This window comes from Camelina sativa, chromosome 14 (assembly GCF_030686135.1).
Source record: "Camelina sativa cultivar CO46 ecotype springtype chromosome 14, ASM3068613v1".
Lineage (NCBI taxonomy): Eukaryota > Viridiplantae > Streptophyta > Magnoliopsida > Brassicales > Brassicaceae > Camelina > Camelina sativa.
Window position 1 is genome coordinate 11,638,525 of NC_141893.1, and position 16,272 is coordinate 11,654,796.

The 16,272-nt window shown below is 38.7% G+C and overlaps 2 protein-coding genes and 2 pseudogenes across 9 annotated transcripts; 1 reads left to right on the forward strand and 3 right to left on the reverse strand.

Moving 5' to 3' along the window:
* Nucleotides 1–183: 183 nt before the first annotated feature.
* LOC109128673 (F-box/kelch-repeat protein At1g24800 pseudogene) lies at nucleotides 184–1,384 on the reverse strand (annotated as a pseudogene).
* A 1,653-nt stretch (nucleotides 1,385–3,037) lies between these two features.
* On the reverse strand, nucleotides 3,038–4,261 carry LOC104743530 (F-box/kelch-repeat protein At1g24800 pseudogene; annotated as a pseudogene).
* A 657-nt stretch (nucleotides 4,262–4,918) lies between these two features.
* Nucleotides 4,919–8,121, forward strand: LOC104741260 (putative isoprenylcysteine alpha-carbonyl methylesterase ICMEL1). Of its 7 annotated transcripts, none has more exons than XM_087484509.1 (11): nucleotides 4,919–5,540; nucleotides 5,695–5,771; nucleotides 5,873–5,962; nucleotides 6,062–6,142; nucleotides 6,247–6,321; nucleotides 6,451–6,552; nucleotides 6,631–6,771; nucleotides 7,108–7,173; nucleotides 7,283–7,426; nucleotides 7,524–7,614; nucleotides 7,702–8,121. In XM_087484509.1, exons 2-11 carry the CDS (start codon nucleotides 5,707–5,709, stop codon nucleotides 7,852–7,854), a joined length of 1,008 nt encoding a protein of 335 aa, XP_087340635.1. In that variant the 5' UTR covers nucleotides 4,919–5,540; nucleotides 5,695–5,706; the 3' UTR covers nucleotides 7,855–8,121. The 7 variants fall into 7 exon arrangements, with proteins under 7 accessions (XP_087340635.1, XP_010460369.2, XP_087340638.1 ...); XM_010462067.3 differs by having other exon boundaries at nucleotides 4,971–5,540; nucleotides 5,893–5,962; XM_087484512.1 differs by having other exon boundaries at nucleotides 4,974–5,540; nucleotides 5,893–5,962; nucleotides 6,227–6,321.
* A 133-nt stretch (nucleotides 8,122–8,254) lies between these two features.
* LOC104743532 (phosphoenolpyruvate carboxylase 4) lies at nucleotides 8,255–14,357 on the reverse strand. 2 transcript variants are annotated; one of them, XM_087484507.1, is made up of 20 exons: nucleotides 14,088–14,357; nucleotides 13,441–13,604; nucleotides 13,195–13,309; nucleotides 12,949–13,026; nucleotides 12,777–12,845; nucleotides 12,617–12,695; nucleotides 12,450–12,526; nucleotides 12,267–12,362; nucleotides 11,951–12,092; nucleotides 11,733–11,864; nucleotides 11,542–11,609; nucleotides 11,163–11,426; nucleotides 10,815–10,940; nucleotides 10,633–10,734; nucleotides 10,415–10,561; nucleotides 10,088–10,186; nucleotides 9,909–9,997; nucleotides 9,633–9,759; nucleotides 9,345–9,551; nucleotides 8,255–9,264 (listed from the first exon to the last, which is right to left on the reverse strand). In XM_087484507.1, the coding sequence occupies exons 1-20, from the start codon at nucleotides 14,241–14,243 to the stop codon at nucleotides 8,440–8,442; spliced, it is 3,162 nt and encodes a 1,053-aa protein (XP_087340633.1). In that variant the 5' UTR covers nucleotides 14,244–14,357; the 3' UTR covers nucleotides 8,255–8,439. The 2 variants fall into 2 exon arrangements, with proteins under 2 accessions (XP_087340633.1, XP_087340634.1); XM_087484508.1 differs by having other exon boundaries at nucleotides 13,441–13,995; nucleotides 14,088–14,345.
* Between the last annotated feature and the right edge of the window lie 1,915 nt (nucleotides 14,358–16,272).

Consider the following 16,272-nt stretch of genomic DNA (forward strand, 5'->3'; position numbering starts at 1 on the left):
CTTCTCAGTTATGGTATAGTTAGTCATTTCTACGATTGAACATAAGTGACTAGAACAATCAAAAGAACGAGAGCTAACCTAAAAAACAACATGAAAACAATTTTTTTTTTAAAACCATGTCTTTCATTAGATGATAAATAGAAACGAAATTAATATATCTGATGGCTGGAGTAAACAAACAATTTAATCATCTCTTTTTTTCCTTTTGCGTGGTTGGTTGTATTTGCACTAAACTTGGAAGATAAGAAGAAGAGTACACGATCGGGGGGTAAAATTACAGTCTTACCATACTGGGACTCCCTCCGAAACTCACAGTTTTTAAGTATCCATCTCGTCCACTGATAAAGGCTGTGGGGTATTCAGCGGTCTTTGTGGGTATAAGACCGTCGTGTAAACCGAAAAACACAGCGACGTTCTCTTCCACGTCAATGAAGAAGGCTCCAACTCCCTCGTTAAACCGAGCATAAGGGGTAATGTGTTGGCTTAAATCCACTATTAAAAAACTTGCTCCAAGACAAAGCGTTGGGCTCAATCATAATGGTAACCCAAACCTCCAATTTATCCTCATAATTCATCTCATATAGCACAGCGAGCTGCTCTTCTCTAACACATGAGAGAGTCACTGTCACTTTATCATAAAAGCAAGGCTCTTCATTATAAGGGTTAGACACTTGTTCATCACACGGAAAAGGCAGACGCGGTACAAGGCTCTCTCTCGTGAAATCAAAACAAAACAAGATATGTTTGAGTCCAACTCCAGCCGCTTCTGCAGCATGAAAGTAGGTGTTTCCCTTGGCAGACACGCTGCCTTGATAAAACTCTGTTTCCCAGTCGGAAGTGACCTTGAGAACCTTCCATGAATTAGAGCTCAAGTCGTAGATTTCGTACTCAAGAAGGTTTTTATGTTTATCATCCAAAAACCTCAAGATCTTGTGGTTACGGTTGTTCTTGTCATATCCTAGACCGTACATGTCTCCTCTGTGGAACTTTGTTCTTGGTGCGATCCACCTTGTTTGTCCCAGATAAGGGTTCCACACCACGAGCCTAGACTTGTCCTTGACGATGCATAACAACAAGCCGTTGCAGTGAAAGACTTCAGATATTTCGACTTGATTGAATAATCTACCTGATTTACAGATGGATCCACCACCTCGTCCTCTCCCTTGCGGATTCCTTGAACATCGAATCTTAATGAACAGACCTTAGACTCATTCGTCATGAACCCCACACACTGCTGCCTTGCCGCTGCTTCACCCAAAACCCACTCTTTGGATAAAGCGTTCCATAATTTGCAAGCGGATCGGACTGCTCCCAGAGATGTTATCGGAATCTTGGTGAATATCTTCCCTACCAATTCCGGCGGAAGATCGCATATCCTCGTCATTCTTTTCAACAAAAGGCTGTAATTATACAAATTAGGGTTTTGCCGTTGTACTCTGTTTGTTGTGTACATAATAAGACCAACACGCTGCAAATTGGAAACTAGGGTTTTTCTTTTATATAGACAAATATGTGAGTTCTTTTCCCTTTCCTTTTTCCTTTGATATTATTGTTGCATCTTTTTGTAACGTGCCATAATCCGTGTTCGGTTTTCGAGTGAAAACAATTTTTTTGACATCAAAAAGAGAAAAAAAAAAAAAAAAAAAAAAAAATTATTCGATGCAACCACGGATCCTTCATTATTTCGCCGGTTCTTGGCAATAAATACATCTTCGATCCTTACGATAAATTAAAATTCTCTGTTCTTGCTCCTTCGAAAACCTATCATCGCACGCCTTCTCTTTTCTCCTAAAATTTTTCCAATGGCCACCATCAAAGTAAACTTCTAGCTTCTCCTTTGTTAATCTCTTCTTCATTCTTCTCCTTACGCAGCTACCTGTTCCTGTTTGTTCTACAAATTTGAAAATTTTGTTTGTGTTTCGAATTATTTTTTTAGATTGAAGCAGCTCTTGTTGTGACCTCAGCTCACAAGATGACTTTTGATGATGTACGCACCTCATAACTCATAAGTGTTTCCGACTCTTTCTTCTGTGTTTCAAATACGGACAGTACTCATTTGTGTGTTTGGTAATGTGTAATATCCAGGAAGCTAAGCTATCACAGTTAAACCTGCGGCTATTGATTCTTCATCCTTATAAAGATGGGAAAGTGGTAACTTTGTTCTCATACTTTTAATATCTTTGGTTTTCTATTCGCTTAGCTAGTGTTGTTTATTTACTAGCTGTTGATTTTGTTTATCATTTATATATGAATTTCTAACGGGTCCCTAGTTACCTCTGTTTTTATGAAAATAGAAACCTATTCTCCTGCTACTAGCAAGGCTGCAAGCTCTGATGAATTAACTTCTATACTTCTACGAGATCTCATGATCATCACGTTTATTCAGATATTGACGTTATATGTACTAATACAACTTGAATTTATCTGTGCTAATAAAACGTAATTAATTAGTCTTTTCCTATTTTATGTTTAATTAAGAATCTTTTCGATCAACTTTTTATGTCCTATATTTCATTCATTGACATTAACCATGTGCATGTTGTTTATTTTGGCAGGTTAGTGAAGATGACAAATCTTCACAGAAAAAGGCTAAAGCAGATAGATACAAAGACGTCTAGAATACAGTGTAGTAGTGATGATTTTAGCGAGGAATCTGATGAAGAGGAGAAAGAAATTTAAGCTAAACTATCAGGAACATACAGACAAACTCAACCAAAGCCACTTTCTATACTGGATAGAAACCACAAAGAACAAAGCGAGGCAGACATATTTCAGCTAATCAGACAAAGCACAAGACACGGGTGGTGGACCAAGTTTACTTAACTAATTACTAGCATAAATTTTAGTCTCGGAAAGAAGGACCAAGGGAATTGGAAACTTAATGGTTGGATGCATCAGAATTGATAACCCATGTCATGCTTTGCTTGAGGATGGTGCAACTACAATTCATAATAGTGTCCTTTCAATTGAACGAGAAGTTACAAATGCTAGAAACTTGAAAAAGATTAGTAAACTTGAACAAGGTAATAATAATTAATTAATCATCTGTTTCTTTTCTTGTGCCCGGTAGGTTGATTTGCACTAAACTTGGACGATAAGACAAAGAGCACACAAGTGGTGGATAAGGAAACTGCCCCGTCTTGTCAGGCTTCCCGAAATCTGGAGATTCTCGGAGACTCACGGATTTATAGTACCCATCATCTCCAATGATGAAAGCTGTATGGTGGTACTCAAAGGTCTTGGTGGGTTGGAGGTATTTTTCCTTTACATCGAAAACCACAACGACTTTCTCCTTCTCGTCAATGAAGAAGCTCCCAGCTTCAACGTCAAACTGGAAGCCAGTGAGTGGTCTCATATCCACGTTCAAAAATTTGCTCCATGACACCGCATCTGGCTCAATCTTAGTCGTAACCCAAATCTCCAATGTAATTGGATGCAACCGCTGGTATAGCACAGCGAGCTGTTCGTCTCTAACACAAGAGAGGGTTACAGTTTCTTCGACATAAGAGTGAAACGGAAGAGGCAGACGTGGTCCAAATCTCTCTCTTGTAAAATCAAAACAAATTAAAAAATCTTCAATCTCTCTTATGATCATGAAATTTGGACCAAAACCTAATTTCTCTTGAGCAAAAAAGTAAGAATTTCCCTTCAAAGACACGTTGCGTTGATAAAACTGTATTTCCCAGTCGGAAGTGACGTCGAGAACCCTCCATGAGTTAGAGCTCAAGTCGTATATTTCGTGCTTGAGAAGGCCTTCTCTCGGATATTCCACAAACCTCAAGATTTTGTGGTTACGGTTGTTCTTGTCGTCATCACATCCGAAAGCATAGATGTCTAGTCTGTGCAAACTTGTTCTTGGTGCAATCCACTTTGTTTGCCCCAAGTACGGGTTCCACACCACGAGTCTCGAGTGGTCCTTGGCGACGCATAACAATAAGCCATCGCATTGAAAGACTTTGGATATCTCAACTTGATCATTAAGTAGATCTACCTGCTTTATAGATAGATCAAGCAACTCGTCTTCGTCGTCCTTGTGCTTGCGGCAGAGATGGAAACGAACTGAAAAAACCTTGGAATCCATCGTCATGAACCCTACAAACTGCTGCCTCGTCACCGCTGCTTTACCCAAAACCCAATCATTGGTTAAATCGTTCCATAACTTGCAAGTGGATCGCACTGCTCTCAGGGATGTTATCGGAATCCTTGTGAGTATTTTCTCCCCAACCAGTTTCGGTGGAAGTTGGCACATCCTCTTCGTCATTCTTCCAACTCTCGCCAGATCGACGCTGGACAATATAAATTAGGGCTATCTTTCTCTCTTTTACTCTTCTCTCTATACGTATTTTTTTTTACACATACAATTAATTATGAAATATATATGTCACGTACGTTCTTTCCTTCCTTTTTTTTTTTCGTAAAAACATACTCTTATCCTTTTTCTATGTGGAAAATTTATTCAATATTTTTTGTTCAAAAACAAATTTTTTGGTATTACTGTATATATTTTTGTATGTTGGAGGAGAGGTTAAGAAAAGAAGACTGACAGGACCTGTCGTTGCAAGATCACAATCAAGAACAACTCAAATTTTCACTCCCAGTGGAAGAGACTTCAAGGTAATGGGAGACGAGGATATATAAATCTAGGAATCTGCATCTTGTTGATGCACATGAATTTGAATTGGCAAATAATATAACTAATTAAGAACAGTGAGAGTTGTTACTTTTTCTTGGTCTCCGATTATTTTTCTCTAATATTGCTTCCTTGGATTCATTTTGGTCTCTAAATCAACCTCAAGCTTTCCTACATGAAGAAGAGCAACAACAACAACAAAATCGTTTTCTCGTTATTACAATGTTACTTATGCATATTGTGCAGTGGGTTTGTATTGTTTTAACTTTTAAGCATATTGTAGTCTAATTGGTAGACAAAAAGCGTAACATATGTCAGAAGAAAAAGACCCAATTGGTTCATTGCGGTTAACTGACATTTCTCCCATATAACATCATCAATTTCCAATTTTGTCCTCTCTCCCCTTTTACGATTCTTTCCGATTTCGTCGGAAATTGATAAGGAAACCCTAAAATTAGCCAAAAAAAACGGATCCGGAAGTGAGGAAAATGCCGTCGCAGATTCTCCAAATCTCACAACTTCCACCTAAATCCTCATCATCATCCACGCAGATGATGTTCAAGTCTTTGATCTACGATGATCCTTCAACGACCCTCCTCTCTTCTTCTTCTTCTTCTTCTACTCGATTTGATGATAACCACAACTCCGTTAAGCCTCTCCTCTCCCGCGCTTCTAGCTTCAACGGCGCCGTCACTGCCAAGAACGGTGGTGGGTTAACTGGCTGGTTTCAAAACAGACGGAGACGATCTAACAGCGATAACTGTCTCTCTGCGTTTCAAGATCATACTAATGGTAGCGACGGTGGTAATAGCGGCGGAGACCGTCAAACTATTGGTCAGGAGGTTGGACACGCCGCTGCAGAGACCTTCTTGTTGACTCGTCTTTGCTTGAAGCTCCTCAGCTATCTTGGGTATCTATCTGTTTAGATCCGTTCTCTGTTACATTTGCTGAATCCAACGAAATTAGCGCTTTGATCTCCTTGGGCATTTCTAAAAAGATGATCTTTTATTTTGCAAAGGTTAATGATTTGGTTAGTCACTGATCAAAGAAAACTATTGATTCAGGGTAGGTTATAGATGGATTACAAGATTTATGGCACTTGGATGTTATGCATTTCTACTAATGCCTGGCTTTATTCAAGGTTTGGACTTTGTTGACATTTTTATTGTTGGATTGGATCTACTAATCAGGGCTTTATCTCTGTTTTTTATGAGTTAGTAACCTTCAGTTTCATTGCTAAAGGTTTGGAGTTTACTTTGCAGTCGGATATTACTATTTTTTCTCTCCTTACGTTCGCAGAAGTATAGTTTACGGTGATCAACCAAGAAACAGGTCACAATCTCTTTTTACTGGTTCTGTTCATGTTATGAAGATATTTTGGATTTTGTATGTTGATGTGATCTAAGTTTTTTTTTTTTTTTGTTTCTTTAGGCTTGACTTGTATCTACCTAGGAACTCCAATGGTCCAAAACCAGTTGTGGCGTTTGTGACTGGTGGAGCCTGGATTATTGGGTGAGTGAGTATGATTCCCTATGAACACTATTTTCATCTTTATGCGTTGAGGAAGAGGAAAAAGAACTGAGTATTTCCTTACAGAATGTCTTGTGTTGATACAGTTATAAGGCGTGGGGTTCTCTTTTGGGACAGCAGTTATCGGAAAGAGATATTATTGTGGCATGCATTGATTACAGGTAGTTATGCGTGCTTTTTTTCTTCTTCTTTTTTTTTTGCTGTGCAATGAATGTGGTGGTTTCCTGTCATATTCCATCAGTTCTCGTTTAGAGTTTCTCGATCTCATTTCCAATTTCTCTATCTCACAGGAATTTTCCGCAAGGATCTATTAGTGACATGGTCAAGGATGCTTCTTCTGGCATCTCATTTGTTTGCAATCATATTGCTGAGTATGGAGGTGATCCAAATAGGTATTAATCCTGTCTTAGACATGGAAGTTCTTAAATTTTAGATTTCGTGCTCACTGTTTTTATCTTTTTGTGGTGTAGAATTTATCTGATGGGTCAGTCTGCTGGTGCACATATCGCGGCTTGCACCCTTGTTGAGCAGGTCATTAAAGAGTCAGGGGAGGGGGATAGTGTCTCTTGGAGTAGTGGACAAATAAATGGTTACTTTGGTCTGTCTGGAGGGTAAGTAGGATCCTTTCTTTTGCTCGAATAACAGTTGTTATGACAGTGACCATACATTGTGGAATTCAGAGATTGTGTCAAGAACTTGTTAAAAACAAGTTTCTTTACTTACCTGAGTATACACATCTATGTAAACTCCAGTTCTTATTTCGCCACCAAGGTCTTTTGTAGAAATGCTAGGCAATTTATTGAACCCTGAAGAAGTGGTCAAATATTAACGTAAAGAAGCAAGTAGATTCCTGCCTTCTATCCAACTAAAGCCAAAAAAATTCTAATGTGAGGCCACACATCATCTGTTTGTCTATTTTTAACAAACTTCGTGATCGTGATCTACAGGTACAACCTTTTGAGCCTTGTGGACCACTTCCATAGCAGGGGTCTGTACCGTTCCATCTTTCTAAGGTATAATACTTTCTCCTTTCAAATCTTGGTGTTGCCTACGCTACTCAACCTGGCCAGTAGAGCAGCCTGGAATTTTACAGTTTTATTTGTGACTTTTGTTTTTCCTCAGCATCATGGAAGGAGAGGAATCATTAAGGCAATATTCTCCTGAACTAGTTGTGCAAAACCCAGATCTCAAACACATCATTGCTCGTCTCCCACCTATTATCCTATTCCATGGTACTGCTGACTACTCAATTCCTTCAGATGCAAGGTATGGTTAAACTGTCGTAACCTTGTGTGTACTTGTGTATCTCATGTATTTCAGACGGTTGATATGATGATTGAACTTCTGCTCATTCTCTCTGCAGTAAATCTTTTGCGGAAACCCTCCAGAGGCTTGGAGCGAAAGCAGAAGTGATCCTTTACGAAGGGAAAACTCACACGGATTTGTTTCTTCAGGTACAGTAGCCTGTCTTTTGAGATTTGAATGTCTGGTCGTACAAAAACCTCAATATTTTGATCTAGAAACTTGGTTGTCTATGTTAGGATCCAATGAGAGGTGGCAAAGACGAGATGTTTGAAGATATAGTATCAGTAGTTCTGGGAGAAGATCAAGAAGCTAGTGGTAAAAGTGTAGACAGAAGGCGTCTTGTGCCTGAATTCATGTTGAAGTTGGCTCACTGGGTCAGTCCGTTCTAACTCCGACACTCTTATCTCCCAAAAGATCAGATGAAGTAAATTTTCTTCTTCCAAGATACTGACCCGCCAGTGTGCATATTACTTAACAAGGAAGCAGATCCAATATACTTTAACGACAGATGTTTGAACTTTGATGATGAGGAAGAATTGATGATATTGTATCCCAGTTTGCAATACGCTGAATTATTTTGTCATACACGGTGTGTTATTTGTAACAACGGATGCATTAAAGAAACAACAAGTCTTTATTGACTTTTTTTTGTATCATTAGACTATCTTCGGTCGTCCCCTTTCCTCTCTACTGGGCAGCTGTTGACTTTTCTACCGTTATACAAAGTGCCAAACCAAAGTCATTAACCAAGAAGTTACGAGAAAACAAAGCCAGCCGAACGAATTAAGCTAGACTTAAACTGTTCGTGATTCTATTGCAGTTCACTACTTAAGATCCAACGGTTTAATGTACAGAACCACAATAGAGAGGCAAGGAAGTAGATACGATGAAAAGAAGAAAAGGAGTCATATGCAGAGGTTTTTCTGCGAGCACACAGAAGTTCAAAACAAAGCAAAATGAGACCAAAGTGTGTCTTAACCAGTGTTCCTCATTCCAGCTGCAATACCGTTAATGGTGATGAGCAATGCATCCCTGAGCTTGTTGTTGTCATCATCACGTCTTAGCCTCTTGAGGATCTCAACCTGCAGCATGTTCATGGGGTTCAAATACGGAAGTCTACTCTCTATCAGCTTTTTCAGGCTTCGATTATTCTCCGAGAGCTTTTCATGGCCGCTTATCACAAGCACATACTTCTCAGTAGTCAGCAGTTCCTTTCTGAGCTCCCTACCAATTCCTCTTCTGTTCTCTGAGACAAGCTCTTCATCGTAGTGTTTGGCTATTGGGATATCTGCTTTAGCTAACACCATCTCTATAAGGTCTATGGTCGACTGAAAGAAGGGCCATTCTTTGTACATTGCTTGGAGATCATCAGCGTGACCCTTCTCACAGACTCCTTTCAGACCAGCTCCTACACCAAGCCAAGCTGGAAGGACAAACCTTGTCTGTGTCCAGGCGAAAACCCAAGGGATAGCTCGAAGATGTCCTATCCCTGATGAGCTCTTTCTTCGTGTTGGCCGGCTTCCAATGTTGAGGAAACCAAGCTCGGCCTGTGGTGTTGCCTCTTGGAAGTAGGTAAGGAATTCTGGGTTTTCATAGACCGTGCTTCTGTAGTTTTGACAGCTTATGTTTGAAATATCTTCCATTAGGCTCCGCCATTTTTCTTCTCGTGGTGGCTGAGGAGGCTGCAATGTAGCAAGTAGAACCGCGGTTGTGTAAATCTCTAGCTGCCTAACAGCTGTCTGTGGTAACCCGAACTTGGCTTGCACCATCTCACCTTGCTCTGTGGAACGGAGAGTACCCTGCAAAATCAATGCAAGACTGTACGTCAGGCCTTTGGCTGAAAAAGGAGAAAGACTGTCCATATGGGTAAGTAGCTTACCATTACAGACCCTGGAGGTTGGGATTGTATGGCAAGATAAGTTGGGCCACCACCTCGCCCAATACTCCCACCTCGTCCATGGAATAAGGTAATTTTGATTCCAAATTCATTGCAAGCAGCCACAACATCCTCCTGGGCTTTGTAAAGTTCCCATGCTGCAGTAAAGCGTCCAGCATCTTTTCCAGAATCCGAATATCCAACCATCACCTGCACATAAATAAACTTGTCAATCTTTTCAGACAGAGCATAATCCAAAATGATGAATTGGTTGAAGTCAGGTATATCTACCTCTTGGTGGCAGGTGTGGTTCTTTTGGATGTGTTCTCTGTACCAATCGATTGATAGCAATTTTCTTATCACAGAGCCAGCGCCTCTTAAATCTTTCACCGTCTCAAAAAGAGGCACCACTCGCAGTCTATCATATAAGAAAAATAAATCAGCATACCAATAACTTATTCCATCAAAAATAAGAGACATAGACATTAGACAATAATGTCCAGATGAAGTCACCAGTATATATAAGTATGCAGAGGGAAAATTGATTAACAATGAAATTAAACTCACGTTCCAGCAGGACATGGTCTTCCCAGCTCGCCACTGACGGCAAGACGAGCATCTTTCTGCAGAAGCTCCACAGCGAGGACATCACTTGCCTACAAGTAGCAAAAAAACAATGTCATCAGCTACTCGTCCAAGTTAGCTTCAGCAAAGAAGTGACTGTGAAAGACTGAAAGCTTTCATACATTTGAAGCCATAGAAATCACGTAAGCTCCAAGTGATTCACTTCCTAGCTCAGCAGCAACCCGGAAGGTATCTAGTACTTCTTTTACTTCAGGACCAACCTGAAAAGGTTAAGTAGTTTTCATAATGGTGTTAAACACAAAAATACAGGTAATGTGAACACTGAACAGAGACCACTTTCGTATCATCATATTGGCCTTCCTACATACAAGTTATTTGATTAATCCTTTTGGTCTAACAGTAAGATAAGCTGTATTTACTACCTAAAAATCTTATTTTTTTTCAGAGACATGAGCCTAACATAAAAAGAAATTCACAGTAAGTGTTACCTCAATATTTGGAGGGACAAGGGGTCGTTTCCCTTTCAACTCTTTTGTCAAAAACTCCAGTTTCTTATCTTCATCCCATTCACTATATGTGCCCATGTCCAAGTATGTCGTAATTGCATCCAAAGCTTCAGAATGCCTTGCAGCTTCCTGATCAATGAATACTAGATCAGACGTGTATCACAGACAGAGAGCCAAAACAAGAAGGAAAAGAAACGCACCTGGCGCAAATCAAGTTTCATCAAAACCATGCCAAAGGTAGCAACTCTACGGATCAGATCAGAAAGCCGGCCATCGGCTAATACTCCGGCATCAGATGATTGCTGAGAAAAGAACAAATTTCACGTATCAAGTTCATGATTTTTTTAATGCAAAGACAACTTCGCATCAGGCAATATCCTACCAGAGATTCATAGCAGAGGAGTAGCGGTTCCAGAAGTTGGTCTGATGTTTCATAGTAATCCCAAGGATCGTATTCACAAGGGAGACCCTCAAGAAGAAGTTCCAGAAGTCTCCGTGTCTTCAGAAGCTGTAATCACAGATCATTAATGGTAAGAGTCATTTTACTCAAGATAATAGAATTTCTCAAGATGGTTATAAATTTGTAATAGTGACAAGACTGGTAAATTATTTACATGTAGCTCAAGATAAATGCCCTGAACAATTAGACATGAACGCTTTTCACATTTTTACGATGCTAAATCCGGCTCTTTGCATGAACTTAACGAGAACAATTTAGAAGGATCAGCACCTTTTCCTTTACTTCTCCAAGAACAATCCGATAAGGAGCAATTCCAGCTCGTTTTGGTGGAGTTGGTTCTAATAGCTTCTGAAAACTGGTCCTCCCATTCTGAGACTCCGCAAATAGTTTCTTCTGAAGAAGTTGAGAACTCGAGGAAGAAGAACCTCGGGGAGTAAGACTTTGCTGAGAGCCATTAGAGTTGACGGAAGTTCCATTTGCTATCCTTATTTGCAAACTTTGGCCTGAGCCATTACTAGAAATCCCCTGAACTTCCTATTTAAGGAAAAAAATCAAACGAACTATCAAAAACAGACAAACTCAGACAGAGTATATTTACTGGAAAAAAACAAGTCAAACATATGTCAGAGTCTCTAAAGCTATGCCTCACCTGACGATTGAGTGGCATATAATCTGTCATAGGAACTTCAAGTTTGGGATACTGTGATTCACCACATTCTGCAAGTTGGACATTGGAAACTTAGTAAGATGAGGCGTGAATATAGAAGAAAATCTGTACCACTGTACGCATGCTTTAGTAGTTTTATAAGAAGAGGGTAGCCTATGCATGAAAACGTTTACCAGCGCATGAGGGGAGGTCAGCTCTAGGTGGAAGTTGAGTAGGTAGAGATAAGCCCTGCTGGCTTGGAATTTTTTGTTGGCTTCTACCAACATGTGGACCCCTACTTTCAAGGTGCTCTTGAGCAGATGCTTCTGAGGAGAAAAATGAACATGTTGAAGTTTTGTGTTCTCAAGAATCAAGAAAAAACAGAGACGTGAGATGTCCCCCAGTAGCATACCTTTTTCAAGAATCTCATCTGCCAATCTTGATAATCTATCGCTGCATCGATTCATAGACAATTCAAATCTTAAGCTATCGATCTCTCTTATGTACAGATCAATAGCCATCCACCTAGACATTAGTGATACTTCTTTGGTGACCTGAAAATTTATTGATAAAAACCATGTGTGTTAGCAAGTTAATCTTAATATCTCTCTATACCAGCCAAATAGTAACCCTGTCTTAAAACCATGTAGCAATACCAGGCGAAGCTCGCATTCTCACCAATACATAAAGTGATTATTCAGGGGAACCAAACTTTATTGAAGGCTCACCTTCGCCGTGACATTTGGATTTCCATCTCTATCACCACCCATCCAGGAACCAAACTTTATTGGGGTACAAGTTAATGGGAGTGGCTTCCCCGTGAGCTGAAGAGGACATAGGAATGTCATTTTGTCAGTATAAAGTAACTTTAGCAATCAGACTTTGCAATAAATGAGAAAAACAAGTAAAACCTTCTTCAAAGAACTGCTGACACGACGCAAGTAATGTGGTACAGCTTTCCAAAGGGATTGCTCAACAATGTTCAGACCTGACACAAGGGAATAACACATGCTTGGAGCACAACGTTTATTTATCAAAGTAAAGGTCTCAGACATTTACAAACTTTTAGTTAGCATACCAGCCCTAGCTTCATCAACAGGAGTAGGTTTCTGACGTCTAAGTTCATCAGTCTGCCACAGTGAAGTTACCTCCCTAACCTTTTAAACGAAATGAAATTATATTAGCTATACATACTACTCAGCAGAGAGACTCGGAGAATATGTTGAGGAAGAAAGTACCAGATCCTCAATAACCGTTTCTCGATCTTCAAGTCCAAGGTCTGGTCTATCGTTATATTCTAGAAGGTGCTGCAAGTAGTATCTTATTTCAATTCAAAAGTACAAAAGACCATAAACCTAAGGTTACTTGCGATAAGTATAGCAATCAATGTCAGCAGTAGCAACAACTTACAGCCATTCTAATATGTTTGTACTGCAAGGTTCGCCGGTTGATTTGAGTGGGGTGTGCAGTAAGAACAATTTCAACCCCCTGTATTGGATAAAGTTTAGTAAATTGGCTTTACTTTGCACTGAAATGGGAATCTTTGAGCTTAATCTTGCAGTTGAAAGTTACCAATCTATCAGAAATATCGAAACGGAATGAAATAACTGGTAAAGATGAAAAGAGTACGACAGCAAGAAAAACAATGAAGTATACCTGCTTGCAAACTGTGTCGTAGAGCTCATCAGGGGAAATTCCACCTTGCAATAGCTTACTGAACACATCGTTGCATGATCTTGAAAGTTGTGGAACATTACAGACTTTACGAACTCTGAAATTGAACGATCAACCAATCTTTTAGGCTTCAAAGAGGGGTTAAGTAAAGCAAAACATAAAAATTCTCGCAAGTATCCTCCAAACTTCATTTTGTAACAACGATCATAGACTAAAATGTTAGTTAACCTGTGATGAGTTTCAGCAATCCCCATCAAATTAAGAAAATGGCTGAACGCACGAGCCAGTGTCAATGCTTCCTCCAGTGACATCTTGGATATTTCAGAAGTCAGTTGCTTCTCCAAAAGCTCAGCTGTATCTTCAATACCAGCAAGACGAAGATTTAAAGCACTCTGAAAGATCAAAAGCAAAAACCAAAATAGTATCATCATTCACAGGGTCGACGATAGCAAGAAAGAAACTTCATCGTAAGATTCCAGAATCCAACTAAGGGAAAACGAGAACAAAAACACATAAATCAGATCTTAAACGAATCGAGCACTCTCGACTGTGTGAACCAAAAACACAAACACGAAATATCGAACAACAAACCAAAAACACTTTTCGTCAACCACAAGCAATTCGTAAAAACTATATATCCATTTCCTTTTCAAACAAACCGATCATAAATCATATCGTTCTTCCACCTTCTATGTCAAAAAAAAAAAAAAAAAAAAACGAATCAAACACAGCGTCAGAATCCATTCTCAGTTCTCCAGGCGGATCGGAGAAAGAACGGTACCGCTGCTCCAACCAAAAAAAAAAAAATCACAACGGAGGTTCGAAAACAGAGAGATAGAGAGAACTCAAAAAAAGAAGCAAGAAAAAAAAAACACCTGAGCGAGAATACGAGTCCGTTCGATTTTCTCCATGAAATCGGAGCCAACTTCTCTGAGCAAGACGTCGTTGAAGAGACTACCGAGCAACTTACAGTCATCTTCGAAGCTCTGAAACGAAATCTCCTCCGCGATATCGTCCGTCGTATCCGTCATCGTTGTTAGATTCCCCCTGATAACCTAACTTTGACCGTCGTTGACTAGACCTGTGTGGGAGAGAGTGTGAAGAAGAGAGAGAGATCTTTTTTTGTTTTGTGAAGAAATTGCCGTACAAAGCGAGTGATATATCTGGTCTGTTGTAGGTAGGACCTACGTACAATTTCCTAAAGCTATCAGATATTGACACGCGTCCTTTCGCAACTGTGAATAATATGGCGGTGTCAATGTGTGTGATTCCCAATTTTGGACTGTTTTGATCTTTTTTCTTTCTTTTTTTTTCCAAATTAAGTTGAAGTGTATGAGAAAATTTATATTTTAACTGAAAAACAAAAGAAAATTCGTTACAGATCTTTCCAAACAAAACAAAAAAAAAAAAATGGGCAAAATCTTTACAAAACGTTTAACCAAAAAAAATATGAAATGAAGATAGAAACGTTACTACAGCTCATGGGAACTCATATCTCATTTATGAGTTATTGATGAGGACTGATTCTGAAACTGGACGGATTTTGACGATTTTAAAAAGTTTAAGGTGGGTAATACTATATATATATATCCATTATGTTACACTTTAGCTCAATTATTAAAAGGTTGTAATCATGTCTCATAGATGATTGGCTCTTTTGTTCCCTCTTATAATGATGGTATAGAGCGCGGCCAAAATATACTAGTTTTGTGGATAAACTATAGACTCTAAATTATTTCCAACTTGAACTGTGATTTTTAAAGCTCCTATACGTCATTTTCGTTACAGACCATCTATACGTATATGAACAAAAACCACTGTCCTAGTCTCCCTTAAACATGAATAATTGAATATAATATAAGTCCAAATCCTATTGGGAAATTGACAAAATTATAAGTTTAAATTAAAATGGAACGTAAAGTATATTATAACTATTGATGTTAAAAAAAGAATAAGTGTGGATATTGATTGTTGGTGTCGGATATATATTGCACAATTCGACTCAGTTCATTATTAAGCTTGTCAACTGGGTGAGGTAAAAAAATGTCAAGATTCACATAAATTTAGTTTGTGAATGGTCAAATATAATGAACATAAATTTCTTGAGATTTAATTATCGAATTAAAGAACATTAAGGGGGAGATGGAGTTATGAATTAATTGGAAATGTAGGTTTTGCTATCCTTGGCAAATAATAAAAACCTAGAAAAACTTTTTATTCATCATCACTATTTTTATTGTATCCGTCCAAAATCATCAACAAAGAAACACTTTTACACATTGTTCTTTCATCTTTACTCCAATTTGATTACATGTCATCTATAAACCTCCAACTAGACTTGAAGTTAGGTAAGTTGTCTCTTGGTTGTCCATCCTTCTTTACCTTGACATTGTTAGTTGAAAGTACGGAGGATGAACACAAGTGAAAGTGTGAATGCAAATTAGGCTAGCTGGAAACAAAAAAGATTACCATTGACAGTGAAAAAAATGAAGCGAATAAGTAGGTTCCTAAGATAGCAGAGAATCTTGTTTGAACTAATCGAAAATGTTTTAAGTAATTTACTGCATTATTTCTAGCCCGTTTTGTTATCTATCTCTACAAACTATTGCTGGTGCATTTTTGCAAGTTTTGCATTTTTCACTGTTCGTTCATGATGTGATCGTCTTCCTTTTCTATGTACACTTATGTGATACTCTTCTATGTATACTTCCTTTTCTATGTATATTCGATTAATAATATTATTTTGGTCTTTTTGGCAATCTTACTTTAGGATTGGTGGTATGACAAGAAGTTCCATTTGTGGAAAACGCAATGGTAACAACCCCCTATGATATGCTAGGAGTTCTCTATATTGTTTAGCAATTAGAAACCCACTTTGTGAATTTATTACCATTATGGCAACATAGTGGTAATCTTTTTATCCAAACTCGCATTCAAACGTTGACTTTGGCTCATTCTAGGCTTTCACAAATAAATCGAGATTTTATTTATACCAAAAAGGACATTACCGAAGTTTGACATTTGATTGCGGGTTCGAGAGATTAAGTTAAAAAGGTAAAT

Excerpts from the sequence above, each read along its gene's own strand:
- LOC104741260 (XM_010462067.3), top strand. The coding sequence starts at position 5,119 with ATGCCGTCGCAGATTCTCCAAATCTCACAACTTCCACCTAAATCCTCA. Across the intron at positions 6,772-7,107 it reads TACTTTGGTCTGTCTGGAGG|GTACAACCTTTTGAGCCTTG; the intron begins GTAAGTAGGATC and ends CGTGATCTACAG. Across the intron at positions 7,615-7,701 it reads ACACGGATTTGTTTCTTCAG|GATCCAATGAGAGGTGGCAA; the intron begins GTACAGTAGCCT and ends TGTCTATGTTAG.
- LOC104743532 (XM_087484507.1), bottom strand. The coding sequence starts at position 14,243 with ATGACGGATACGACGGACGATATCGCGGAGGAGATTTCGTTTCAGAGC. Across the intron at positions 11,865-11,950 it reads AGATGAGATTCTTGAAAAAG|AAGCATCTGCTCAAGAGCAC; the intron begins GTATGCTACTGG and ends TTTTCTCCTCAG. Across the intron at positions 9,998-10,087 it reads TGATTTCTATGGCTTCAAAT|GCAAGTGATGTCCTCGCTGT; the intron begins GTATGAAAGCTT and ends TGCTACTTGTAG.